At 43.0% G+C, this 21,241-nt stretch overlaps 1 protein-coding gene across 1 annotated transcript in view; it reads left to right on the top strand.

The window, feature by feature from the left end:
• Positions 1-21,241, top strand: part of ITPA (inosine triphosphatase) — a 61,474-nt gene that overhangs the window by 2,169 nt on the left and 38,064 nt on the right. The window contains exon 3 of the mRNA XM_075616743.1: positions 15,204-15,301. Within this exon, the coding sequence (XP_075472858.1) occupies positions 15,273-15,301 (29 nt within the window). The 5' untranslated portion in view covers positions 15,204-15,272. The remainder of the gene's footprint in view (positions 1-15,203; positions 15,302-21,241) is intronic.

A 21,241-nucleotide genomic window follows, 5' to 3' on the forward strand; every position in this document is an offset into this window, starting at 1 on the left:
GAATTCATATAAATATATATTCATTGATTTAGCCCTTAAATGAAGGCACAGAAATCTTCCAACGCATTTCAAGCCCACATGATGCTTCATCAAAGAGTGAGAGAGCACCATGTGGTCATGAAACGCATTGGAAGATTTGTGTGCATCGTTTTAATGGCTAAATAAATATATTATTATATGAATTCCACACCTTAGCCCTCCTCGTTCTTGCTGCTGTGCACCGTTTGTTTCTTTTCATTCATCTTGTCTTATAGATAGCACTGCTTAATAAATATGGCCCATCGTTTTAAACTTACCCTTAGTGGGATTGTATGGTACAATCCCTGCTAGAGAGACCAGAAACAATGCAAGACTATGTGTTACAGGCCCATTGGCAACACAGGAGTTTAACTGTACATACAGTATAGAGATTCTGTAGTGTACTCCATACAGCTGAGAATTCTTGGCACATTTCATCACCAAGCATAACCTGAGTGTGCCTGGCATTCAAGACCTGGTAGGCATTTCAAGATGGGGTTTGAAGGGGTCAAATGAGTGATGTGCCAAACATTTACAGGGAATTTTGAGCATCCATGACGGTAAGAAAGTAACAGAAATAGCCTACAAAAGTGTTCCAAACACCACAAACATTACATTTTTTACTGAAAACAATTTTAATCTCAACTTCTGCAAAAATGTTTGGTTAATTGTTTATTTATTTGTTGCAGACACTACCATATTTTACACACACAAACACACGTGAGAAATATGTATTTTACTACATTGTTTATAAAAAAAAAACGTGTCAAACATTTGCTTTAACATTTTGTGGCTTTGCAAAATCCTTTAAAAAGAATTGAGGGAATTTCTGGAAATCAAACTGGGACAAAAGCATGCAGATTAGGTCCCATCCTTAACGCAATATCTCCTTTTTCGAAAAAAGAAGGGACCTGTATTCACACAAATATAGATGGTGATAGGCACAGCAGTGAGTCATCTTCAGTACTGTATATACATTTAATAAATGTAAGCATTGAGTTACATAGTGGCAGTTGAGTTGGCACAGCTCCCCTTCCATTACACAAAATGATATACCAAAATAAGCTGTATGTCGCCAAAACGGCAATAAACTAAATATCCTCAAAATTATTTAGAAAAGTTTAATCTTGAACGAGTGCAAATCTGCCAAGTTTAATGAGGTACTAATTCTCCCAGCCAAAACATGAATGACTTCAGAGCTAGATGATTGCTAATAATTGCATGGCTTTCCAACTCTACCGTAGTTAAAATCACTAGTATACCACAATGTAAAGACAATGTAAGAGTTCAAGGTTAAGAGCTCTCACAGTTCTGTAGCCCTGCCTCGAGTGCCCACAAGATCAGGTAGCCAGGGAGGAAAGTTGTATATAGCGAGGAAAAAGGTATCCAAGTACGCCAATGTTCTTCGTGAAAAAAAAGATATTTATTCAGACCTTATTGACATTTTGGTCCAATCTTGACAAAGGTCCTAGCTTGGACCCAAATGTCGATCCTGTTTGTCACGGGAGACCAGGGTTCTTTCATGGGATCAAGCACCAGACAGGAAACAGAGGTCAAATAAATGCTCCCCGCTTACCCCAACCCGCGACCGGGTGCTCCGCGTCCTCCGCCTCCTGCAATACGTCATGTGCGCCAGCCACTACCAGCCGCGGTACTACGGGCGCACACGCATCCTGCACGGAGGTAAATACTTAGTCTTCTGGCCCTGCTGATAAAGGTAAACTGGGGCGCTGCCTTAGTACTCACATATAAAACCATAGGAATAAAAATAAAGTATAAAATATACCAGACAGATACAAACAATCAGTGTCTGCTGCTCAGCCCCAAAGAGAGGATCTTCCCGCGATCCTCAGAGTGGGATATAAGAAAAAAGAAATAGGGGGGCGCAAACAAAGGTCAGATGTGATATATGACCATAATACACACAAATGCAATGGCACAGAATTGATAGGGAAAATTAACTATATATGTACTCACACGGCCCTGTGGGGTACTGAGTGTGTCTATAGGTATCTTTGTAATGCTCCTTTGCAGCAGGTTACACTCCTTCCCCCTCTGTCCTCCAGTGGTATTCTCTCAAAGCGCATACAGTGGGAAACAGCGCCAAACAAATTGGTTTAGAAAGGTATTTATTAAAGATGAAAGTGAGAACATGAAACTCACACATAGGTAGCTGCTCCAGGGCCACGGCGCCAGCCTCCCGCTCTCCGGTGCAGTGTGTTCCTGCTTACCGCGTCCGGTACACAGGACTGCAACCCCTCGATGCAGGCGTCGGCTACGGTGACCTCGTGCACCCAAACAATACTTCCGGTCCAGGTCTCTGCATGAGCAACGCGTTTCGGATTTACTAATCCTTCGTCAGGTTCATGCAGAGACCTGGACTGGAAGTATTGTTTGGCTGCACGAGGACACCGTAGCCGGCGCCTGCATCGAGGGGTTGCAGTCCTCTGTACCGGACGCGGTGAGCAGGAACACACTGCACCGGAGAGCGGGAGGCTTGGGCCGTGGTCCTGGAGCAGCTACTTATGTGTGAGTTTCATGTTATCTCCCTTTTATCTTTAATAAATGCCTTTCTGGCCCTGCCTCCAGGTTGCGCTGATGCGCTGCCGTCGACGCGCGGCGCCCGCTCAGCACACGCAAGTACCGCATCATCAGTCATCGGCAAGGATCCTCCCCACACCTGTCTCCTGCACCGGATCTCCCAATCGCAGTCAGCGCTGCTGACGCGCTTCCACTCTGCTGCCTATTTATTGGCTCCTGTTTTCCTTATATGCTCAGCCTGCCCTCTGGCACATCGGCTGAGTATAAACCTTTATATGTTTCGGAGTGTTCACTGCTACCCTTGCCTCCACAGTCTTGTCTTGCTCCCTGGTTTCTAGCTCTCTGTTCTTGACCGGCTATCTCTCTGGACTCCGTTCTTCTATACTCTTGACCCCGGGTACCAACAACGATCCGTATCTCTCCAACCCCGACCTCGGCAAAGTACCACGACGATCCTCATCTCTCCAACCCTAACCTCGGCTATAGTACCTGCAATGATCCGCACCTCTCCAACCACGAACTCCATAGTTATTTGTACTTTCGAACACTTTTTTAAATTAAACTTCCTATTGGCTATGATGTGGATTTATTAACTCACCTGCAACCTCTCAACGTGTACTCCTGATGAAGCACGATGTGCGAAATGCGTAGAAGTCATGAGAGGTTGCAACGCGAGCACTCATTGGTGGAGGGAGATGCCGGTAGCAAAGGGTTTCTCAACCCTGCATGTCCAGAGACCATGGCTATGTTTTAAAACACATTTTTATGCTTGCTTGTTTACACTTGCATTTCTGGATTGAACACTTAACTTGCTGGCCACATGAGCCACAGGTGGATGGGTGTACAGGACAATCCTGTATATCTATCAGACGGATAGGGGTGTGATGGAGCTCGTCTCAAATCAGGAAGCAGACCCGCAGGGCTGAGGTAGGGATGCAAATAAACCGACCACAACCCAGGGACAGAGTCCTGTAAGATTATCCGTAGTCGGTATGGAAGCAGGGGCCAGGGCTGGCTGCAGAGGTGCAAAGTCGAGGAGGCAAGCAGAGGTCAGGGCAGGTGGAAGGCAGTGAGGTCGGGGTCAGCAACAGGATTTCAAAACAGACAAGAGGGTAAGGCTTAACTGCAAAGACCGACGAGCTGCAAATACACAGAACTTTGCTCGAGACTCTCTATGGTAACTGCAGCCATATAAAGCAGACTGGCAGTACCCAAAATGGCCACAGAGATCAGAAAGGGCAGGAGAGACAGAAAACCTGGATTGTAGTGAGTTCCCGGCACAGATCGAGCCCCCGCTCTTGAGGAGAGACCTCCGGGCAATCTAAGACAGTTTGGCAGGAAATTTCCAATGAAACGCCTGGATGTGGTTGGAGGCATAGACATCCCTTGACTTAATCCATGAATTTTCCTTGGGTCCATAACCCTTCCAATGGACTAAGTAATGTAGCCCGCCACTGGGTCTACGGGAATCCAATATTTGGTTTACTTCAAATTTCTCCTGGCCATCCAGCATGAACGGTTTAGGAGGGGAAAGGGTAGGAGGAGAGGTGTTCTGGACGAACCGCTTGAGGAGGGAGAAATTTAACACTGGGGGTATTCTTAAGGTATCCGGAAATTCCAGTTTGAACGCCACTGTGTTGACTTGTTTCAAGATTTCGTAAGGTCCAATGAACTTGGGCCCAAGTTTGGAGGAAGGTTGTTTCAAGCGGATATTTTTTATGGCCAGACCTGATCTTCCACTTGAAATGTAGGGGGTGGTCATCAACATTTATCTGCCTGATTTTTTTGCTGGAGAGCGGCTTTAGTCAGATTGGCCTGGATTTCTTCCAGAGTAACTGGAGTTCTTGGATATTTTCATCCACTGCAGGAACTTCAGAGAGAGGACTGGAAAGAGGAAGGGCAGCGGGATGGTACCCGTAGGCACAGAAGGAGGGTGATTCCAATGTTGAATTGTGCTTCATGGAATTATGGGAACATTCGGCCCACGGCAGCAGATCAACCCAGTCGTCCTGTAACTCAGAAACGAAACAGCGGAGGAATTGTTCTAAGGACTGGTTGGTGAGACCATTGGACTGGGGATGGTAGGAAGAAGAGAAATGTAAGGAGATACCCATTCTTTGGCAGAAGGCTTTCCAAAATCTAGAGACGAATTGGGATCTGCGATCCGAGACTATATCTGTCGAGACTCCATGGAGGCGGAATATCTCTTTAATAAATATCTCTGATAGTTCAGATGCTGTGGGTAGCTTCCTGAGAGGGACAAAATAGACTTATCGTATGAATCGGTCTACCACTACCAGTAGGGTAGTCATACCCCTGGAGAGAGGAAGCTCCACAAAAAAATCCATGGAGAGGTGGGTCTATGGGCAGGTGGGAATGAGTACGGGTTGGAGCAATCCACAGGGTAATGTCCTTGGCACCTTCGTCCGAGCGCATATAACGCAGGCTGCCACAAACTCCTGTACATCTTTGCGTAGCTCTGGCCACCAAAAAATTTGTTTGAGGAAATCGCAAGTCTTCCTAACCCCCGGGTGAACAGCCTTCTTGGGGCCTCATTCAGAGAAGGTTGATAAAAATTATCGCCAGGGCATTTAAAATGACGCTTTTTTGGGCGTTGCTATCACGGTATTCAGATAGCTTCGATTACCTGTGATCGCAAAATTCCCAAAACAGGCGAGTTGCTGCCAGCGAGAGCATCGAGCCTCTGAAAAGGCCTAAACCGGCGATTCATTTCTGCTACAGAGAGAGCGGCTCTGAGAGAGCCGCCTCTCAGAGCAGAAATGTCGCCCGAAAATTATTTATTTTAATATAAATTTCTTTCATAGTGTAGATGTGCAGGGGGTCTCCGGAGCTGAACTGTGTTGGTTTCAGGTCCAGGGACCCTCTGCTTCTCGAGATACAGGAACCTTTATGGGGTGCCGGTATCTCCTATGCAAGGAAATGTCCCAGAAACGTGACGCGGGACATTTCAATGCAGAGGGATACCGGCACCCCATAAAGGGGCCTGTATCTTGGGAAGCAGGGGGTCCCTGGACCTGAAACCAACGCGGTTCAGCACCGGAGACGCCCTGCACATCTTCACTATGAAAGAAATTTATATTTAAAAACATTTTAATAAACATCAATACACCCCCCCCCGCCCAAACCCATACAGTACAGTAATGGGCAAAATAACTATTATCCAGATATGGATAGTAGATTATTTGCCCATTAATAAACACTGCATTAGCATACATAACTAAAGTAAATAAATACAGTTATACTTACCACAACAGCAGGTCCCTCTGTCCTCCGTAGCAAGAAAGCATATACAGTATACAGTACATAATTAAACATTCTAATGGCCCCTAACCCCTTAATCACCATAGCGGTTACTAACCGCTATAGTCATTAAGGGGTTAACCCATCCTGCCCCGATACAAACATGGGAGGCCTAAGCACCCACCCCTGACTGACTATACCCACCCTGTACCCATTGAGTAGTATAGTGGTACATCATACCCATATAATAATAATATGGGCATGATAAGCCTCTATAGCACTCAATGGGCACCCTAATTATAATACATTAATACACAAGACACACAATAATAAAACATAACTAAACTCCAAAAAAACACACTTCACTAAATAAAAACAGTAGCCAGCTAATCCAATGAATACAAGCAATAACAACATCAACAATGAATTCATTAAACCATTAACCAATCAAAACAATTAATTCCTAAAATAACTCCAAATTATTTTATAAAGTAACCAATCCAACCACATTATTACGAAACCAACTCAAAATTAATAGTAACACTAACAAATTAATTTCTACAACATTCATGAATTAATGTAAACATTAAAATACAAAGAAATAAATTCAAACAATATCTGAAATAACCATAAAATGCATTAGCTAACATAATACAACATTAACTAAAAACGAACACCAATCGCAAACATTGTATGACCATTAAGCAGGAAAAAAACAAATAATAACATCCACATAAGAAACTGAAATTAAAAAAACCAACAGCAATACCAAGCCACAAATGCCCCCCAAATATTGTCATAATAATGTATTAATCTGTACCCTAAAGTGGTACAGATTAATATATTATCAGTCAATGTGCCTCCCCCCCAAAAAAACAAAAAACACATCCAATGAAAAAACCTGTAAAAAGAGACATTTACAAACATTCAATATATTACTTACCATTAGAAGCGGTGGCCCTCCAACTCCCGGGGAAACAGGAAGCTCACGTACCTTGGAGGCCTCCAACAGCATCCGATGCCATCCGCCATGAAGATCCAGATCAGGTACCCAAATCTTCTTTTTTCTTTCTTTAATCACCTTCTTCTATCTTCATCTGTCACCATTTCTTGATCTTCTTTATCTTCTATCTTCATCTGTCAATCCAAAAAGCCACATGGTAAATCCCAACCTATGTTGTCTCGTCATCTTCTTGGGCTCAAATGAGGCGTCACTGCCTTAAATAGAGCTTGTGACGTTACATTTAGCCTCAAAATGGTTAACAGCCACCTGATTGGCTGTTAAAACCATGTTCCGACTTTAATTAATTTTTTTTAAATGACGTCACTTAAAGGGAATGATGCCAGCCAATCAGAATGGCTGTCCTTCATTTGCCTTTAAGATGACGTCACTAAATCCAAGATGGCCGGCGTCACATGGTATTTCAGCCAATCAGATCGTGGGAACCAATTCCACACCTCTGGCTGAAATACCATGTGACGCCGGCCATCTTGGATTTAGTGACGTAATCTTAAAGGCAAATGAAGCACAGCCATTCTGAGTGGCTGGCATCATTCCCTTAAAGTGACGTCATTTAAAAAAAAAAATTAAAGTCGGAACATGGTTTGAACATTGTTCAACCATTTTCAGGCTAAATGTGATGTCACAAGCCCTATTTAAGACCGTGATGCCTCATTTGAGCCCAAGAAGACGACGAGACAACATAGGTTCGGATTTACCTTGTGGCTTTTTGGATTGACAGATGAAGATAGAAGATAAAGAAGATCAAGAAATTGTGACAGATGAAGATAGAAGAAGGTGATTAAAGAAAGAAAAAAGAAGATTTGGGTACCTGATCCAGATCTTCATGGCGGATGGCATCGGATGCTGTTGGAGGCCTCCAAGGTACATGAGCTTCCTGTTTCCCCGGAAGTCGGAGGGCCACCGCTTCTAATGGTAAGTAATATATTGAATGTTTGCAAATGTCTCTTTTTACAGGTTTTTTCATCGGATGTGTTTTTTGTTTATTGGGGGGAGGCACATTGACTGATAATATATTAATCTGTACCACTTTAGGGTGCAGATTAATACATAATCATGACACTATTTGGGGGGCATTTGTGGCTTGGTATTGCTGTTGGTTTTTTTTATTTCAGTTTCTTATGTGGATGTCATTGTTTGTTTTTTTTCCTGCTTAATGGTAATACAATATTTGCGATTGGTGTTCGTTTTTAGTTAATGTTGTATTATGTTAGCTAATGCGTTTTATGGTTATTTCAGATATTGTTTGAATTTATTTCTTTGTATTTTAATGTTTACATTAATTCATGAATGTTGTAGTAATTAATTGGATTGATTGGTTAGTGCTACTATTAATTTTGAGTTGGTTTAGCAATAATGTGGTTGGATTGGTTACTTTATAAAATAATTCAGAGTTATTTTAGGAATTAATTGTTTTGATTGGTTAATGGTTTAATGAATTCATTGTTGATGTTGTTATTGCTTGTATTCATTGGATTAGCTGGCTACTGTTTTTATTTAGTGAAGTGTGTTTTTTTGAAGTTTAGTTATGTTTTATTATTGTGTGTCTTTTGTATTAATGTATTGTAATTAGGGTGCCCATTGAGTGCTATAGAGGCTTATCATGCTCATATTATTATTATATGGGTATGATGTACCACTATACTACTGAATGGGTACAGGGTGTGTATAGTCAGTCCAGGGTTGGTGCTTAGGCCTCACGGATGGGTGAAGGGGGTATTAGCCCTAAGGATGGGTGTCTAGACCTTGCGGGTGGGTAGCGGTTGGGTTAACCCCTTTACTTCCTTAGCGGTATTAACCGCTAAGGTAATGAAGGGGTTAAGTCCCCCCGCAACCCCCCCGCAAGGCCTAAACAGCCACTAAGGGCCAAATTCCCCCTTCACCCACCCTCGCTAGCCACAGTAAGCCTGGCATGGGTATTTAACCCCCTTCATTGCCTTAGCGGTTAGCCGCTAAGGTAATGAAGTTGCTGTAAATGCATTTTTCCTGCATCGCCTGCATGCCGGGGGGCTCCGGTGCTGGTATTAATGGCTATCAGCTCCGGACACCCCCGACATCAATCCGAGGCAGGAAAAGGGCCTGATTTTTTCTAAGTCCCGACACATCGCAGCTCATCGAGGCATCTCCCCACCAATTTACCTACATTTTGAGGTGAATTGGATTTGGGGAGAAGATCGCCTTTTAGGGTTGCGATAGGACGCGACAGCCGACTCGCGGGTACTAGAATCGCGCGAGTTTATGATCCTTCCGAAAATGGTCGATAAGCGGCTGATCGCCGCTCAATTGGCGATTTTCTTTTGATCATAAGATTTTGCGTCGATACAGGCCGTTATCGCGCACTTATCGAGGCTTACTGAATACGAGTAGCCATTTTGGTCAATAAGTGCTCGAAATGGGCCTTATCAAGGCTTTCTGAATGAGGCCCTTGGAGTTATGACCCCATTGCAACACCTCACTTCGGAATTAGGGAGGAACAAATAGTTTAGACGAACGTGTGGACGTAGATCTAGGATCCTCTGCCTGAGCCTGCAAAATCTGTTGCAGATGTGATGACAATATGGCAGAGAGGATCTGTGCAGGAGGAATGATGAGTCCCTGCTCTAGCTCCTCAGAGCCGTCAGGAGATCACAAAGTTAAACCGAGTGAAGGAGAGCCCACCTCGCCTGACACATCCTGAGTCTCTTTGCCCCTTCAATGTATTCAAGGTTCTTGTGGTCTGTAAGAATTGAAATCGGAGAAGTTGTCCCTTCAAGCAAATATCTCCATTCTTCAATAGCCATTTTCATAGCCAGAAGTTCCCGATTTCCAACATCATTGTTCCATTCCGTGACAGAATTTTTTTTTAGAAAAGAAGACACGGGGGTGGAGTTTCCCATTTAAATCCTTCCTTTGAGATAGAACGGCTCCAGCTGCTAGATCAGATGCATCCACTTCGAGCACAAAGGATTTAGTGGAATCTGGATGGATAAGCACAGGGATGGACTTAAGCTTCTCGAAAGCTAAAAGAGCCTCTGCGGGCCATATCGTAGGATTCGCCCCTTTCTTAGTGAGAGCCGAAATGGGTGCAACCACTTTAGAAAAATTCCTGATGAATCGTCGGTAGTAATTGGCGAACCCAAGAAATCGTTGTATTGATTTGAGCCCTAATGGTAAGGGCCAGTCCAGCACTGCTGATACTTTCGCACGATCCATCTCGAACCCAAGGGAAGAGATGGCATACCCGAGAAAATAAATCTTCTGTTCAAATTGATACTTCTCGAGCTTGGCATATAAAGAGTGGTCCCGAAGTCTTTGGAGAACCACTCTAACCAGTGCCCGATGTGCAGTCAAAAATTGGAAAAGATAAGGATATCGTCCAGATATACCACGAGAAATTGGTCCAGTAGATCCCGGAAAATCTCGTTGATAAAAATTTTAAATACAGCCGGTGCGTTGCTTAAGCCGAAAGGCATAACTAAGTATTCGTAATGGCTGTCACGGGTATTAAAGGCTGTTGTCCCCTCAACACCCTCTCTGATATGGATCAAATTGTAGGCTCCTCGAAGATCCAGCTTAGTGAAGATCGTAGCCTTGCGTAGGTGGTCGAACAGTTCAGGAATGAGGGGTAGCAGATATCGGTTCATTACGGATCTTTATTTAGGCCTCTAGTCAGTACATGGCCTGAGAAAACCATCTTTTCAAAGAAGAAACCCGCACCAGCAGGAGAACTTGATTTACGAATAAACCCACGCTGAAGGTTCTCTGAAATTTATTCCCGAATTGCCTTGGTTTCTGGTTCCGAAAGGGGATAGATCCGGCCTCGAGGAGGGGTGGACTCTGGGAGTAGATTGGCTGCACAGTCATAAGGTCAGTGTGGCGGTAACTCCTCTGCTTGTTTCTTGTCAAATACATCAGAAAACTCCTGGCAAAAAACTGGAAGCCATGATGAGGAAGTCTCTGTAGGTAGCCGAACCTCGGAGATGGTGCGAGACACCGAAAGACAAGATCCATGGCAACGCTGTCCCCAGGCTGTCACTTGATTGGTCGCCCAATCGATTTTGGGATTGTGGTGCTACAGCTAAGAAGGTCCTAGAACCACTGGGGTTGAGGGAGAGCGAATGATGCAGAAAGATATTGACTCTTTGTGAAGTGCCCCAACTGTAACAAACAAAGGATTAGTCTCGAGAGTGATGGTCCTAGGTATCAGAGGTCTGCCATCAATAGCCACTACTGTTAACGGAATCTCCCTAGTACTGAGAGAAAGTGAGTGACATTCCACGAATGCGTGGTCAATGAAATTCCCTGCGGCTCCTGAATCCACAAAAGCCTGAGTGAAAATTGAGGCTGGCCCCCAGGAGAGTGAAACCGGAAGGAGCAGCCTTCAAGGTTGTGATGGAGCAGGAATAGAAGCACCCAGAGAGTATTCCTCAATCTTCATTGGGCACTGGTGTTTCTCGATTTAGGACAATTTCGGGCAAGGTGATCTTTGAGCCCACAATACTGACACAGCCCCCTGACACGTCTCCTGCTTCTCTCCTGCTCAGGTAATTTGGTACCACCCAATTGCATCAGTTCCTCCAGTTCCAGGTGTAGAAAGAGGAGTCAAAGTTGGGGGCAAGCCAGATTTTAGGGGTCATTGAGTACCGGTCTCGCTTGGTCTGTTGTTCTCGCTTCTGGAGATCCATTCTGATGCAGAGAGTAATTAATTCCTCCAGATCTTGGGGGTGTCGGCAAGCTAGCTCATCCTTTAACCTCTCAGAAAGCCCCTGCCAAAATGCTGTCAGCAAAACTTCATTGTTCCAGCCCGTTTCTGCAGCAAGGTTTCGGAATTCGATGGCATATTGACCCACCGTATGGGTTCCTTGCTGGATTCAAAGGAGCGATGCAGAGGAGACGGGACCGGGAGCGTCAAAAACTTTTTTGAATGTTTGGAGAAAGGCAGCAGAGTCATTAATCAGTAGGGATTACTTTTTCCCAGGCCAAAGCCTCATCTGTCATTAGAGAAAAGTCATAGTGATCCTTCCATAACGTAGAGTCATGGGGATCCGTGGTTCTCTGGGCGTAGGTGTGACCGAACTGCTGCCGGAGTAACTGCCAGCTGAAATATATCCAGCCAGGAGATAATGTCCTGAAGTCGGATGGAAATGAGTGCCATCTGTTGTTTTTGCTGTGCGAGGCGTGTCTCGTGATCTCCAAGCAGTTCCCCTTGGAAAGATACTGCTCGCGCTACCTCAGCGGGGTCCATGTTTGGCCGAGCAAAATGTGACGGAGCTTGTCTCAAATCAGGAGGCGGATCAGCAGGGCTGAGGTAGGGATGCAAATAAACCAACCACAACCCAGGGACAGAGTCCTGTAAGAGTATCAGTAGTCAGTAAGGAAGCAGGTGTCAGGGCTGGCAGCAGAGTTGCAAAGTCCAGGGGACAGACAGAGGTCAGGGCTGGCGGCAGAGGTTCAAAGTCGAGGAGGCAAGCGGAGGTTAGGACAGGCGGAAGGCGGGGAGGTCGGGGTCACAGTCTGGGGTCAGCAACAGGGATTCAAAACAGGCAAGAGGGTAAGGCGTAACTGCAAAGACCGAGAGGAGCTGCAAACACACAGAACTTTGCTCGGCGACTCCCTATGGTAACTGCAACCTTTTAAAGCAGGCATGCCAGTACCCAAAATGTCAACAGAGAGCAGACAGGGCAGGAGAGACAGAAAACCTGAACCATAGTGAAAACCCTGCACGGATCGAGCAGAATCCTCACAAGGGGCCAGAGACCGGGCTTAACCTTTTAATATACTGGTCTCTGGACCCCTGCCATTAATTACACTGTCTAAATAAATATATTTTTTTCACGTAGACCATTGGAGTGGCTAGATTCCTTATGACAATGTAAGAACCAGATTTGCAGCTTAGCTGTTTTGCAAATAGGGGATAAACATAAGGTGACCTACATTCTCAATTGACCTTGTCTTCTGCCTTAGGAATGATTGTGGCCACATGGCTCGTGATCTCCATCCTAAAGCAGGTTGGCCTATTATACCATAGATGTACTTCCACCGTGAATGAGAGCAGAAGCAACATTGAAGATGTCTATACTACCAGACCTTCCACCAGCAATGGGAGAGCAAGGTGGGAAGACAACAACCTCTGGTTCATTGCCCCAACCACGGAAGCCGAGGAGAATGAAGGAAACGTGATTAAACAAGAGGTCAAAGATGAGATTAAACAAGAGGTCAAAAAAGAGATTGAAGGAAAGAAATGTGATCCTATGACAGCCCCGGATTTCTTTATATACTTTGATTAAATAAAATGGTATGGGAAAAAAAAACCAGGGAGATCCATTCCTCATAACAAACTATATGGAAAAAATATAAATGTTGAATGAAAATGCATTAGGATGTATCACCATTCCATTAAAAAAAAGTATTAAACAAACTGAAAAAGGAGAACTGTGTAGAAAATTTATTTTACATACCATAAATAAAAAGCTGGTTTCTGTCCTGCAACCTGACACCATCATCAAGGCAGCTCTGAACATTGGATTTGTATTTTATAGCATTTAAGCTACATTTTCTTTCTTCACAGTTACCATACATAGTTATACATAGTTACATAGTAGATGATGTTGAAAAAAAGACATATATGTCAGTCAAGTTCAACCTATACTAAATTTAGACAACATATACTTATTCTACAGTTCGATGGACTAAAAAAAAAACAAGGTGTTAGTAGATGTAAAGCTTTGGAGAAACCAGGATTCCCATGAAATTGTTGGATTGTGGCTGGTTGTGGTCAGCAGCAAGACTTCCAAGAATGGAGTGCTAAATCACTGGGTAGATTACACTTTTTCTAATTGTAAGAAAGTAGCCACCTTAATGTTTTACGCATGTCATTAATATATCAGAAAAGTGCACTCATAGTCATCATTAATCCTTCCAACTTTTGCTTCCTTGGGAAATCCACAAATATGTTCACTTCACCCCATCTTTATGCAGCAGCAGTGAAAAAAAGTAAATTATTTTTATTTTACCAAAAGATTATTTTCCCGTTGTCCTTCCAATTCAGTATGAACAGAAAGGGAGGGGGGGGGGGGGGATTGTCATCCGTCCAACCCCATTTCACTAGGAAAAAAACAGACAAAAACTTCTCAGGTACATAAAGCACAATATTAAAACCCTCTAGCCGTAGCGGAAGAAGTTATAGAGGATACTGACATGATATTCAAATAGAAAAAAAATTATTCACACAATGGGGGCTATGCACTAAGCAGTGATAAGTCGTTTTAAGAGCGCAAAGTGCTCTTAGAACGTGAAGTTCCGCCGAGCGCTATTCACTAAGCCGCGCAAACAGGCACTTTGCGCTCTAAAACTGACTTTTTCCTGGAAATTTTTCAAAGTCCAACTTTGCTCGTACGATGAGCTGTTTGCGCTGAATCCTGCCCTTCTGCGGGATTCACTAAGCAACGCAAACTTATCATATGTGAAAGTTGCACTGAATAAAGCTCACCAGCTAAAGGCAGGGGATAAAAAAAGCAGGACTTAGAAAAAATTCTTTGTTTACCTTTTTGCAGGCGCAAAACCCATACAACAAGCCGGCGGGTGTCCCCGGCTGACCCCGAGGGAGGCGGGGGGTCGAGCGGGTGTCCCCGGCTGACCCCGCGGCCATCCCGGGCTCCCCGTGGGAGTCCAGGGGTACCCCCGGGCCTGCGGTACCAATGTTGTGCCTACAATAATACTAAACATTATTTCTAACTAAATACACCCCCCTAACACATACAGTACAATAATGTGCAAAATAACTATTATCCAGATATGGATAATAGATTATTTGCCCATTATTAAACACTGCATTAGCATACCTAAATAAAGTAAATAAAAACAGTAGCCAGCTAATCCAATGAATACAAGCAGTAACAACATCAACAATGAATTAATTAAACCATTAACCAATGAAACCAATTAATTCCTAAACCAACTCAAAATGAATAGTAACACTAACCAATCAAACCATTGAATTACTACAACATTAATGAATGTAAACATTAAAAGACAAAGAAATACATTGAAACAATATCTGAAATAACCATAAAACGCATTGGCTAACATAATACAACATTAACTACAAACGAACACCAATCGCAAACATTTTATTACCATTAAGCAGGAAAAAAACAAACAATCACATCCACATAAGAAATTGAAATAAAAAAACAACAGCAATACCAAGCCACAAATGCCCCCCAAATATTGTCATAATAATGTATTAATCTGTACCCTAAAGTGGTACAGATTAATATATTATCAGTCAATGTGCCGCCCCCAAAAAATCAAAAAACACATCCAATGAAGAAACCTGTAAAAAGAGACATTTACAAACATTCAATATATTACTTACCATTAGAAGCGGTGGCCCTCCGACTCCCGGGGTAACAGGAAGCTCACGTACCTCGAAGGCCTCCAGCAGCATCCGATGCCATCCGCCATGAAGATCCGGATCAGGTACCCAAATCTTCTTTTTTCTTTCTTTAATCACTTTCTTCTATCTTCATCTGTCACCATTTCTTGATCTTCTTTATCTTCTATCTTCATCTGTCAATGCAAAAAACCCCATGGTAAATCCCAACCGATGTTGTCTCGTTGTCTTCTTGGGCTCAAATGAGGCGTCACGGCCTTAAATACGGCTTGTGATGTCACATTTAGCCTCAAAATGGTTAACAGCCACCTGATTGGCTGTTAAAACCATGTTCCGACTTTAATTATTTTTTTTTTTTAAATGACGTCACTTAAAGGGAATGATGCCAGCCAATCAGAATGGCTGTGCTTCATTTGCCTTTAAGATGACTTCACTAAATCCAAGATGGCCGGCGTCACATGGTATTTCAGCCAATCAGAGTGTGGAATTGGTTCCCATGATCTGATTGGCTGAAATACCATGTGACGCCGGCTTTGTCACATCATCTTAAAGGCAAATGAAGCACAGCCATTCTGATTGGCTGGCATCATTCCCTTTAAGTGACGTCATGTAAAAAAAAAAATTAAAGTCGGAACATGGTTTGAGAAGCCATCAGGTGCCACCGCTTCTAATAGTAAGTAATATATTGAATGTTTGTAAATGTCTCTTTTTACAGGTTTCTTCATTGGATGTGTTTTTTGATTTTTTGGGGGTGGGTCGTGTATTGATGTTTGTTAAATCTTTTTTTAATATACATGTGTTTCATAGTGTAGATGTGCAGGGGGTCTCCGGAGCTGAACCGCATTGGTTTCAGGTCCGAGGACCCCCTACTTCAGGAGATACAGGTCCCGTTATGGGGTGCCGGTATCCCCTGCACTTTCAAGCGTCCGCGTCACGTGACCGGGACATTGAAATTCTGCAGGGGATACCGGCACCCCATAACGGGGCCTGTATCTCCTGAAGTAGGGGGTCCTCGGACCTGGAACCAATGCTGTTCAGATCCGGAGTCCCCCTACTCATGTACACTATTATTAAAATGTATTTATTTAGTGTACGATCGCCTGTAACAGCCTTGCATGGAGATGCAGAATCTCCATGCAAATGTAACAGGCGGCTTATTTTTTCTATCAGCTAGCGTACGGGAAGTTTCAGTGCGCTAGCAGAGGGAAAAAACATTGCACGCACGATAAGCCAGTTTTGGGCACGTCCGATAGAAAATGGGCTGAGGGCCTTAGTGAATCGCGCCACCGGCTTCATTTTTTATCGGACGTGATAATTTTTTTCAGGCCGGCGCGAAAGCACGGAGCTTAGTGCATAGCCCCCTAAAATAGATAAGGCATATTACCAGCGTTTCGGTCCTACTGCTGGACCTTCATTAGAGCTTTCTGACATGGAAAATCTACAGGAAAAGAACATTTCGGAAAGCCAAATCATTTTCCCATGTCCTGTTTGTCCCATGTCAGTATGCACCCCTGTACACATACCTTTCCTTTCTCTACAGGAGTAACAAGATCGTAAAATGTTTTTACTGTCTCAATGCGACCTGAACATGAAATATGATTATGAAAACATGAATGATAAATAGTCTTAGCTTGATGTGGTAAACAAATTATTGTGGAATTAAAATGTAAACAAGCAGAACAATCCACTTGTTCAATTCTTGCAGTAGTTCTGTCAAAAACAAAATCAGGATAGTGGAGGCTATAATATAATAATTGGGTTTTGCTGATGGGTATTCCTATTACTGTCATAGGAAGTAAAACTCATTCTTTTCCTACTAGGGACATAAAAGAAGTACTTACACATACATCATTTTTACATCCCAACTACTTATTTACCCATAAATCTGTGTGATTTAGAGCAAATACAAATTCCTCTGGCAAACTTCGTTGTATTCCTAGAAATGTAGTATACCACCTCGTACTTTTTATCCAATTGTCCTAATAGTCTTATTCTTTTCCCTAATAAAAATGAAAAAATATTCCGTCCCATAGGCAATGGCAATAATGGTGCTCACTGCCAGGATTGACACGATGTAGATGAGGATGTACCATCTGGCGTTGAATTATTTTCTATTGCGTAGCTTTTGTTGATTTTTCTCATTTTTCTTGAGTCTAATTATTTTATACCATCCGTCACCTACCAAGAATACGCGGGAAACCCCATCTGGAAAAACATGATCCCATAAAGCCTTTGCCGTTGTAATTGCATCATGTTCCCTAACTTGAATGCCTTCTACCCATTTTGAAAACACATCTACCACTATAAAAGCATATTTTAACCCATTCTTCCCTAAAGGTAAGGGACCAATGTAATGAATTTGCAATGTGGACCATGGGCCATCTGTGGGTGCATTGTATTGTATAGGTGGTTTTTGATCTTTGGGCCTATTATTCATTTGTGCACAAATTAGGCAAGATTTTATACTACCTCTTGTACAGTATCTTCCATCTTAACCCAAAAGAATTTTCCTTTGAGTACTTTTAGCAGTCTCTTTTGTCCTATGTGACCCAAACTTTCGTGATTGTAACGGTTAAAGAAAATCTTTAAATGTTCAGGAAGCACAGGACGCAACTCCCCATTCTGGTCATTACTTAAAACCCCATTCTCAAGAACAAAATGAGGTTTTAAATCAACCCGGGAAATAGCAATAGAGTATCCTTTGCCCGTTCCTCTGCAAAGGAAATAAATAATGTATCTGCATGTCTAACTGCCGCTATTAAAATAGGATCAGTAAATACTAGAGTTTTTCCTGTTAATGCCGCTTCTTTAGCCAAAGAATCAGCTATAGCATTTCCTGTCCTTTCTTATGTCCTGGTACTTTAACAATAGCCCAGAGACCTGGAAATTGAGAAGCAAGCTCAAATATTGTTTGTAAAGTTTCTGTATGAACCAGAACGTTATTATACTGTGAGATGTGTCACTATATATCACTGGGGAATTCCTCCCTTCAGCTTGATGGCATTCAAGACTTGGTAGGCATTTCAATATGGTGTTTGAAGGGGTCAAATGAGTGATGTGCCAAACATTTACAGGGAATTTTGAGCATCCATGACTGGTAAGAAAGTCACAGAAATAGCCTACAAAGGTTTTCCAAACACCACAAACATTACATTTTTTACTGAAAACAATTTTAATCTCATCTTTTGCAAAAAAAATGTTTGGCTAATTGTTTATTTATTTGTTACAGACACTGCCATATTTTGCGCACACACACACACACACACACACACACACACACACACACACACACACACACACGTGAGAAATATGTCGTTTACTACATTGTTTATAAAAACAGTGTCAAACATTTACTTTAACATTTTGCGGCAAATTCCTTTAAAAAGAATTGAGGGAATTTCTGGAAATCAAACTGGGACAAAAGCATGCAGATTAGGTCCCATCCTTAACGCAATATCTCCTTTTTCAAAAAAAGAAGTGACCTGTATTCACACAAATATAGATGGTGATAGGCACAGCACTGAGTCATCTTCAGTACTGTTTATACATTTAATAAATGTAAGCATTGAGTTACATAGTGGCAGTTGAGTTGGCACAGCTCCTCTTCCATTACACAAAATGATATACCAAAAAAAGCATTATGTTGCCAAAACGGCAATAAACTAAATATCCTCAAAATTATTTAGAAAAGTTTAATCTTGAACGAGTGGAAATATGCCAAGTTTAATGAGGTACTAATTCTCCAAAACATGAATGACTTCAGTGTTAGATAGGCCTATAGTGTATTTTTTTTGCTAATCATTGCATGGATTTCCAACTCTACAGTAGTTAAAATCACCGGTATACCACAATGTAAAGACAATGTAAGAGTTCAAGGTTAAGAGCACTCACGGTTATGTAGCCCTGCCACGAGTACACACAAAATCATGTAGCCAGGGAGGAAACTTGTATGTAGCGAGGAAAAAGGTATCCAGGTACGCCAATGTTCTTCGTGAAAAAAAGAAGATATTTATTCAGACATGATTGAAATTTCGGTCCAATCTTGACAAAGGCCCTAGATTGGACCCAAACGTTGATCCTGTCTGTCACGGGAGACCAGGAATCTTTCACGGGATCAAGCACCAGGCAGGACACAGAGATCAAATAAACAGGTGTTTATTTTGGCCGGAGCTCGTTTTGGGTGTCTCTGGCACAACCTCAGAGAACACAATTTAGTCCATCTCCACACAAGTCCAGAAATGATCTGTGGATTTGAGATCGGCCGCCCCTTTTTCTAGATTCCCGTCTCCATAGGAAATCATGGAGAATGGATGGCTACCAATCACAGCATGGATACTGCGTGTGGTTCCAATCAAAGCTTGGATGCTACGTTGGCCAATGGCAAAGCGAGCTTTATAGGCCAATCAGGGCTTTGGGGAATTCAAACTAACTTGCCCCTGAGACCTGAGTCAGTGGGGTCTCACGCTAAAACCTCAGGGTACAGTTTCCGCTGAATACCCTGTGGAGATGGATGTCTCAGAGTCTGAGCTGAATAATGGCCCTGCCTTCAGAGTCACAGTTTCCCAGGACTAAGTACCCAACCACTCCACCTCCAGTCCCAACAATAGCCATTTCACCTTACATGTGAGCTGAACAAAGGGTTTCTCAACCCTGCATGTCCAGAGACCATGGCTATGCTTTAAAACACATTTTTATGCTTGCTGGTTTACACATATACATTACTGGGTTTAACACATAACTTGCTGGCCACATGAGCCACAGGTCGATGGGTATATAGGGCAATCCTGTTTATTTATCAGATGGATAGGGGTCAAAGACCGGGCTTAACCTTTAATATGCTGGTCTCTGGCCCCTGACGTCACACCGTCTAAATAAATATCTTTTTTTTCACGAAGACCATTGGAGTGGCTAGATACGTTTTCCTTACGGCAATGTAAGAACCAGATCTGCAGCTTAGCTGTTTTGCAAATAGGGGCTAAACTTATAAGGTGGCCTACATTCTCAATTTACCTTGTCTTATGCCTTAGGAATGATTGTGACCACATGGCTCGTGTTCTGCATCCTAAAGCAGGCTGGCCTATTCTACCATGGATGCACTTGCACCGTGAATGAGAGCAGAAGCAACAATGAAGATGTCTATAGCAGACCTTCCACCAGCAATAGGAGATCAAGACGGGAAGACAACAACCTCCGGTTCATTGGCCCAACTAGGGAAGCCGAGGAGAATGAAGGACACGTGATTAAACAAGAGGTCAAAGACGAGATTAAAGGAAAGAAACGTGATCCTATGGCAGCCCTGGATTTCTTTATGTTCACTGATTAAAATAAATAATATGGGGAAAAAAACAGGGAGATCCATTCCTCATAACAAACTATACGGAAAAAATATAAATGTAGAACGAAAATGCATTAGGATGTACCACCATTCCATTAAAAAAAAGTATTAAACAAACTGAAAAAGGAGAACTGTGTAGAAAATTTATTTTACATACCATAAATAAAAAGCTGGTTTCTGTCCTGCAACCTGACACCATCATCAAGGCAGCTCTGAACATTGGATTTGTATGTTATAGCATTTAAGCTACATTTTCTTTCTTCACAGTTACCATACATCAGGCCTGCACAACTCGTTAAGCGAGAAGGGCCGAACTGCTCCAAGTAAAAAATGTTTGGGCCGCACGGGTAAAATCATCATCATCTCACCTCCAGCACCTCTCATCATCATCATCCTTATATATCTCCCCCAGCACCCCTCATCATCATCATCCTCATATCTCCTCCACAACCCCTCACTATGAACCTATGCAATACTACCCATCTATCTCTCATACCCCCATCTCTCCCCCTCACCCACACACATAATACTCCCCCTCCACATCAAACACACAATACCCCCCTGCACACCACACACATCCCACCCCCCCTGCACCTCACATCCTCCCCCCTACACCTCACATCAGTCTCCCCCCCTGCTCCTCCAATGACCCTCCCCTGCACCTCCAATGACCCCCCCTGCACCTCCAATG

Source organism: Ascaphus truei, chromosome 10, assembly GCF_040206685.1.
Source record: "Ascaphus truei isolate aAscTru1 chromosome 10, aAscTru1.hap1, whole genome shotgun sequence".
Taxonomy (NCBI): domain Eukaryota; kingdom Metazoa; phylum Chordata; class Amphibia; order Anura; family Ascaphidae; genus Ascaphus; species Ascaphus truei.